This window comes from Pristiophorus japonicus, chromosome 5 (genome assembly GCF_044704955.1).
Source record: "Pristiophorus japonicus isolate sPriJap1 chromosome 5, sPriJap1.hap1, whole genome shotgun sequence".
Classification (NCBI taxonomy): domain Eukaryota; kingdom Metazoa; phylum Chordata; class Chondrichthyes; family Pristiophoridae; genus Pristiophorus; species Pristiophorus japonicus.
Window position 1 is genome coordinate 204583410 of NC_091981.1, and position 7313 is coordinate 204590722.

Consider the following 7313-nt stretch of genomic DNA (forward strand, 5'->3'; position numbering starts at 1 on the left):
GACCAAGCTTTTGGTCACCTGTGCTAACTTCTACTTATGCATTTCGGTGTCAAATTTTTATCGCATAATACTCCTGTAAAACGCCTTGGGACGTTTCACTACGTTAAATGTGCTTTTTAAATACAAGTTGTTGTTGTTGTACAGATAACCACGTACCCTGCATTGTATGAACTTGTACATTGTTGAACAGTTTGAATTTTAACTCTTCTTTCGACCTCAGTAAAATCTGACTCATGATTTCAGTCTATAATATGGACTGAAGATTCAAGATTCAGACTACCAAGGTCTCCTGACTTTCAGGTAGCTATCTTGTGGCTAAGGTGTAACTTTTTCCACCTACCCATACATTCAAATGGTTGGTGAGATGCTGAATAACAAATGATGCATTCACAACAAAGCAGCTTTCCTTTCATGAGGGAATGAGAGAAGGAGAGGGAAGGAGAGTGGAAATGAAAGTGAGCAGAGAAAGCATTTTTGTTTTGTCCTTAAAGTATGTGGTTTAAATATTTGTATTTTAGTTTCTGACATTTGAAATGCAGACTAAACTCGGTCCTTGAATTCACATTAATTTGTCACTATAAAGTGATATGTCTTTGCATTTTTTCAGTCAACTGATAAAAATGTCTTCTGTTTTTAAAACCCTGGATGTCTGATTCAAAATACTATAACGGCCAATCTCACATAAATTGAAAGTATTTTAAAATAAAAATCCAACGATGAAGGAAAAATGTGTTTAAAGATTAAGCAGATTGTAACATTTTAATAAAATTCTAAATTTTATGAGGAGGGGGATATGGCCCCAGCCCCTAGAAACATGTGTTAATGTACACCAGGGGATGGTGGACACAATTTGGAGGAATACCATTTTAAATTTGCTTCCTATGGCTCTGTTCAGTACTGCACTGGAATTGAATTGGGACTCAATTTTTAAAAATGTGTTCATGGGATGTGGACTTCGCCGGCAAGGTCAGTATTCCTTGCCCATCTCTAATTGCACTTGAGAAGGTGGTAGTGAGCCACTTTCTTGAATGCAACTGAGTGGCAGTTAAGAGTCAACCAATGGACAACTTTCTTGCCAAGTGGAGGGAAGGACACTACTGACTGATCTCTCTCATGTATTTTGTTATCTATTGTATTTTTCTATTAAAGATATACCTTGGTTACTTAGGTCGTCCACTAAGATGATCTCCTTCAGAAATGTCTTCGGGGCTGTGTCCATAACACTGTTCACTGTCCTTAGAAGGGTGGACCAGGCTTCATTGTGGAAACAAATGATGATGCTGGCAGTTGGCAGGTTCTGACTGTATTCCTGCTGCAGGCATCTACATACAAAGTAATGAGAGACACAGCTCTGCCCAATTACCACACACCAACATAGTACAACAACTCCGTGACTAGTTATTCATATTGCAACCATATGTGATTAATAGCTACACATAGACCTTTTGTTCTCTACCTGTTGTATTTGTTTTAGAATAGTTAAAACTAACTGGACTGGCAACAATCCATAGCAAAGACTAACTGTAAATTTCATTGACCAATTTTGTCTTTTTTTGCAATGAAAAATAATCTTTCTTTACTATAATTAATCTTATTTTTATCGTTTATACCATTTCATTTTTAATTATTTCTCTTCTGACAGTGCTTGCAGTCTATAGGCCTCAGCTTAGCTTGATAACTCAGACATAAGCCACTTAAATAACATAACAACTGCTACCTCTCCCTCTACTTCTACAGTACTATTTTACATATATATTCTGCACTATTTTGAGTTTCAGGTATGCTTTAGATGACTAGGAACTGCTAGACTTAATGACAGCATTTTATTTTCTATTATACCACCACTAGTTTTCAACGTAATTCCTTACATCAATTGTAAATCCTTAAAAATCATTACAGACATTAATGCACAGATGGACAGGAGCAGCTTAGCAGTGAGTCAATTCAGCCTTCTGGTAAAAACACACACAACCATTGCAACCTGATTTACTGTCTGAAAATTCCATTTAATTAATTTGGGTTCACAGAAAATGGTGACAATGTGAATAGTTCCGCTGCATTATTCTGTGGGGGCTGTGACCATAAAGCTAATAGATTTTGTGAGGCTATATTCATATTACAGAAAACGTTATGCATCAAGAGAGGAAGAGAGCAGCTTCGATAACTCAGAGCACAAATGTGCTAGAGCATTGTATTTCTGTCTGATCGTGGCTATGGGTAATTGATGTAGTTTTGTTTCTTAAGGTTGTATCTGAACTATTTAAGTCACATGGATTTGTGACCAACTCTGTGACTAAGCAGCATGAAAATGTTGCAACATATCATTAACCCTCTAGTAACCAAAGTAGTCAGACTTTTGAACTTTTCAGTTTTGCTGTGCCAGTGTGATAGATGATTGTGTATCAGTTACAATTTAGAAGTGCTAAAATCGTGGTTAGCTTCGAAAGAATGTTCAGTGCTTAAAGAGAAAGGAAAATTTGAATACTTTTATAGAAGAAAATAATATTCTGAGCAGAATTCTTTTTCACATTTTTAGTTTAAACTGTTGTTTCTTATCAGCATGGAGACTCTTGAGTAGGGCCTCCCTCCCTGTTGGCCCACCTTGGTGACATAACCAATGGAGAGTGCTCTCATGTGGCCTGGACTGGTTCCAATGTCAACAAAGTGGGGAGGATTACAACTTCAGACTGTCCTGAGAACTGCTGAGGAACTGCAGCCCAACCCAATGAAACCATGTAATAGACCGGGAAGTCTGCGTTCCCCAGCTTATAGTGTGGTTCCCGCACTAGTATCTAGCAAATGCTGCTCCAACTGTTATTTTCTTCTGTAAAATGTAAAATATTTGGAACAAATATTATTCCTTACAGACTTCCCTTCTAATTCTTAAAATTGAAAGTACACAATATATGTTAAGCTAGGTTTTCCTGTTTGACATGTCCAAATTGTCACACTATATGTAACGCTGAGCACTTAATACAAATGTTCTCTTTTAGCTTCCGTCACGGAAAATTCTAGCATTCCTCGAAAGATTAAGCTCTCATTCCAAACTTTGCGTAATTACAATTACCGATTGGTTGAAACCCTATGCAAACTGGACGACCTTTTAAACCATGTTCAAGCACAGTACTATGAAGCCATGAGTAAATCAACTCAATTTTGCCACAGGAAAACATAGTTTTACAGGAATATGATCTTATCAGGGATAAAATCCACGCAAATAAATGCAAATTACAGACATTAATGCACAGATGGACAGGAGCAGCTTAGCAGTGAGTCAATTCAGCCTTCTGGTAAAAACACACACAACCATTGCAACCTGATTTACTGTCTGAAAATTCCATTTAATTAATTTGTGTTCACGGAAAATGGTGACAACGTGAATAGTTTCGCTGCATTATTCTGTGGGGGCTGTGACCGTTTAAATTTGGATCTCAACCAGGATACGAGTTGTAAAAGACTAGGCAGTTGATTGGGTGGTAAATGATGAAGGAATGAAAAGCTAGAACTTTTATAAATTATTTATTTATGAAATAATGAGAAATGTGACTAATGCCAAATATGCTTTTTATTTGTAGTGTGAATAATTTGTATGTGTTGCCCAACATGTGGAAAATCCAAATGTGTTTATAGCACTTATGCAGCCTTTCAACACAAGGAATGAAAATAAATTTATATTTCATAGCCAGCTATAGTCGTGCATTGAATGGAGCCATTTGCAGCCATCCTTCCCGACACCCGCCAATTTGTTCTTTGTAGCCACAATTACCTACATTCCAGTTGATGGGATTTTCAATCAATTTCCCCCAAAATGTCAGTTTTGTTTTTAGTTACGAGTTCATGAAAATCTTTATTACTGTAACGGAAGCTTTGTGATACGTGATGAATGGTGGACACTCTTAAATGCAACTTTGACTTCAATTGTGACAGATACAGCATCAGTATTTTGCTCCAAACTAGTTTTAATTCAGTTTCTATTTCTCCCTCCAGTGCGCGATTGAATCCCTCCTCGTGCAAGAGATAGTTTTATGGGGGCTGGCAGTCTTCTGTTACATCAAAGTGGCCATCCTTTAATGTGGAAATGTAGACAGTGATTGTCAGGGCATGTTCTACCATGGGGTTGTTCTGCACTGGCTCATGCAGGCACTTCCACCAATGGATAATGATTGGGAACTGAAATCCGGATTGATTTTCGTCATCCTTACCCTGGAAGCGCAGACCAGGGATGGAACCTGGGATCACTCTGGTCGGCGTGACTTAGTTCCACTAAGCAATTGAGTTTTAGAAAAATCTACATTTTGCAGCATAGCTAAAAGTTTTCCCCAGCTCCATGGCTACTATTAAGAAAGTATGCTATGTTGCAGCGACGTCACAATTTTTCAACTAAGTCGCATCGCAATATTGCAGACAAAGATCTCTGAATAAAGATAACAGCCGCTTCACTTGACTATGGGCAGCATTAAAAGATCCCTCTGCGGATCAATTGTTTGCCAGCCCACTAAATTAAAATTGAAAGTGTGTTTAAATGCATGCTTTTGCTGAATGTAATAGCTGGATTGCTTATTAGGTAGCACTGAAATACAATTGTTCTCCCACTGATTGGGAAGAGCTCTTCCCAACTCAACCTGTGACTTCTTCCTTAGGTGCGCGGTGCGCTGCTCAACCGGTAGATCGGTACAGTTCATACATTGAGTATCCTCTGCATATCTGTATATACATCTGTGCATATATAATACATATATTGTTGGCTGTTTACACTTTCTCCATACCGAGCATCACCTACATAAATGAGTACAACACATCTGTATATACAGCTGTATATATCTGTACATTGTTGGCTGTTTGCACTTTCTCCATACCGAACATAAATGAGTACAGCGCATCTGTATATACAGCTGTATGTAGGTGATGCTCGGTGTGGAGAAAATGCAAACAGCCAACAATATACAGGTATAGCTGTATATACAGATATGCAGTGTGAGGGAAGTTGCGGACGGGGACACTCAGGGAGCAGAAGAAGAAGCAGCTTGGGGTGCTCCTGTACTTACAAAGGATCGCGTATCTCAGGTAGTCTCCGGTGCAGAGAGATCCTCTCGCTGAGCACCTCGTTGAAACCTCTCTTGTCCAGCCCTTGTGGCTCCAGCTGCCCGTGTGCCCCTGGCGGGCGGAGGAGGAGCGGCCTGCCGCCCTCCCCTGGGGACCAGGCGGCAGGCTGCTCGCTCCTTCTGCCCGCTCTCACCAGCCGGTAAAGCTTGCTGCTCCTGCTCCTGCTCCTCCTCCTCCCGGACTCTGTCGCCACGATGAAGTGATCCTCGCGGAAAGAGTCGAAGGGCATCAGTTCCAGGGGCAGGTGCGGCTGCCTGTCCGCCCGGCTGCTGCCCGGGGGCTGGCCGCCGGTGCCAGCCGCTGTGCGGGCGCCCGGGTGGGCGGCGGGCGGCTCCAGCAGCGAGCCGGCCAGCAGCAAGCCCAGCAGCAGCAGCCAGAGCAGGGCGAGGGGCAGCCGGCACACCCGGCAGCGCTTCCTCCACACGCTGCGGGAGCTATCCCCCCCGGCACACAGCAGGGACAGCGGGCGTCTCACCCACAGCCAGCTCCCCGAGGACATCTCCGGCCGCGCCGCGCCGCTCCCGGGCACCGCTCGACTCGCAGCTTCCAATGCTGAAGCTGCTCCGAAGCCCTGAGGTTTGTTTTTTGGGTTTGTTTAAATGCTTGTGTTGCTAGTAACACGCAGGCAGTGGCAGGCGCGGATTGGTTTGTGTGTGTATGTGTGTGTGCCACTTGTCCGCAGACTGTGTGATGCTGGGCTGTCAGTGCTGCTTGTATCCTCCCTAATCTGAGCAGCAGATGCAAACAGACCTTCTCACTTACCCACCAAGGCGGCGCGCTGGGTCCTAGCGTCCAGTTCAACACAACCTGCTGTATCGCGACGTGAAGACTCCTCCATAGACAAAGTACAACGATTAGCTCCCAAGTGTCGTTCATTAAAAGTGAAAATCGCTCGACTTTGTTCACAAAGGAGGTCTAGTTTGATGTATCCCCTTCTTAAAAATAAGGGCAACTCTATTGAAATCGGTTTGCAATCTATTTCACTCTTGCTATATTCACTATCGCGCCTAACCTTGATAGCTTTGGGCTCAATCCGCGCTCAATTACTGCCTTGAAATGCTGGTGTACAGAATGCCAGGACAGTTACGATCAACATTGACCCACACAGTTTTATTTGGCGGATGTGATGACTCGATGTGCTTATCAAAATGAGAGATGGCAGTGCTGGGGAATGAAACACTGTTTTCACTTTAGCTGTCCAGTGCAAATACACCCAGGCTGGGTATAATATAAGCCAGGTGCAGAGCAAAGCTTCCTCCATTATTCCTTAAAAATATATCTTAAACTCGTCCTCGCAGGAGTGACCAGTTGAATATTTCCAGTTCCACACCATCCAATCCTACGGCAGCTTTAAGTGCGGTTGTCAGTTACGGTGCGGTAGATGCTGTCTCTAATCTGTGGCTCAGCCTCATCCCCAGAAGAGCAGTACCGACCATAATAGAATTGTTTTTTCATTTCCCATGTCAGTTTCACTATGATTTCTCAGACTGATAATGCCAACTTAGTGACAATTACTGCCGAATTATGAACAATTTTGTGTTGCGCGCACGAGGAATTCAGTCGAAGCTACACAAAGTCATTTTAGAAAGAATCTCACAGGCAAAAGACAGTCTTCCCTTTCGGTCTGAAATAGATTCAAACCCAGTTCTCAGCGGAGATGTTAGCATCTCACCGCATGTGCCACACAGTTCCTATACCTCGCGAGTTTAACACAGAGGGGAAGAAATCAAACCCTGAGAATTAAAGGCCTGTTAGTTTGACATCAGTTGCAGAGAAACTGTTGGAAAGTATTATACTAGATATGAGAGTTTGGTGGTTATTGGGGATTCCCAGCTAGGCTTCACAAAAGATAGATTCTGCCTTCCTAAACTGATTGAGTTTTTTGAGAAGGTAACTGCAATAGTGCATGATGGCAGTCCTGTTAATGTTATGTACCTTGATTTCCAAAATATAGCCTTTGATAAAGTGTCACGCAGATCTTCGTCCACAATCTCCCCAGTGTCACCTCGCCCAAAGTTCAGCGGAAGGAAACCCGTTTAAATGCGTAAACAAGGTTTCCGCTGTATTTCTTTCATTGGAACATGAGCAGCTCCGAGGAACTTGTGGGCTCCGGTACAGTAACAGGACAGATATTGTGGTACAGGTAAAATCTCATAGGCAGAGGGTAGTCATGAAGGTGGTGGATCTGTATGGGGTCTGGTCACAATTAT

At 42.4% G+C, this 7313-nt stretch overlaps 1 protein-coding gene across 3 annotated transcripts in view; it reads right to left on the reverse strand.

Moving 5' to 3' along the window:
- The window catches only part of LOC139263949 (polypeptide N-acetylgalactosaminyltransferase 15-like), a 125440-nt gene extending 119630 nt beyond the window's left edge, over positions 1–5810 (reverse strand). For all 3 annotated transcript variants that reach the window (XM_070880036.1, XM_070880035.1, XM_070880034.1), the window contains exons 1-2: positions 5046–5810; positions 1156–1322 (exon numbers count right to left, since the gene is read on the reverse strand). In XM_070880036.1, the coding sequence (XP_070736137.1) occupies positions 1156–1322; positions 5046–5602 (724 nt within the window). In that variant the 5' untranslated portion in view covers positions 5603–5810. The remainder of the gene's footprint in view (positions 1–1155; positions 1323–5045) is intronic.
- Between the last annotated feature and the right edge of the window lie 1503 nt (positions 5811–7313).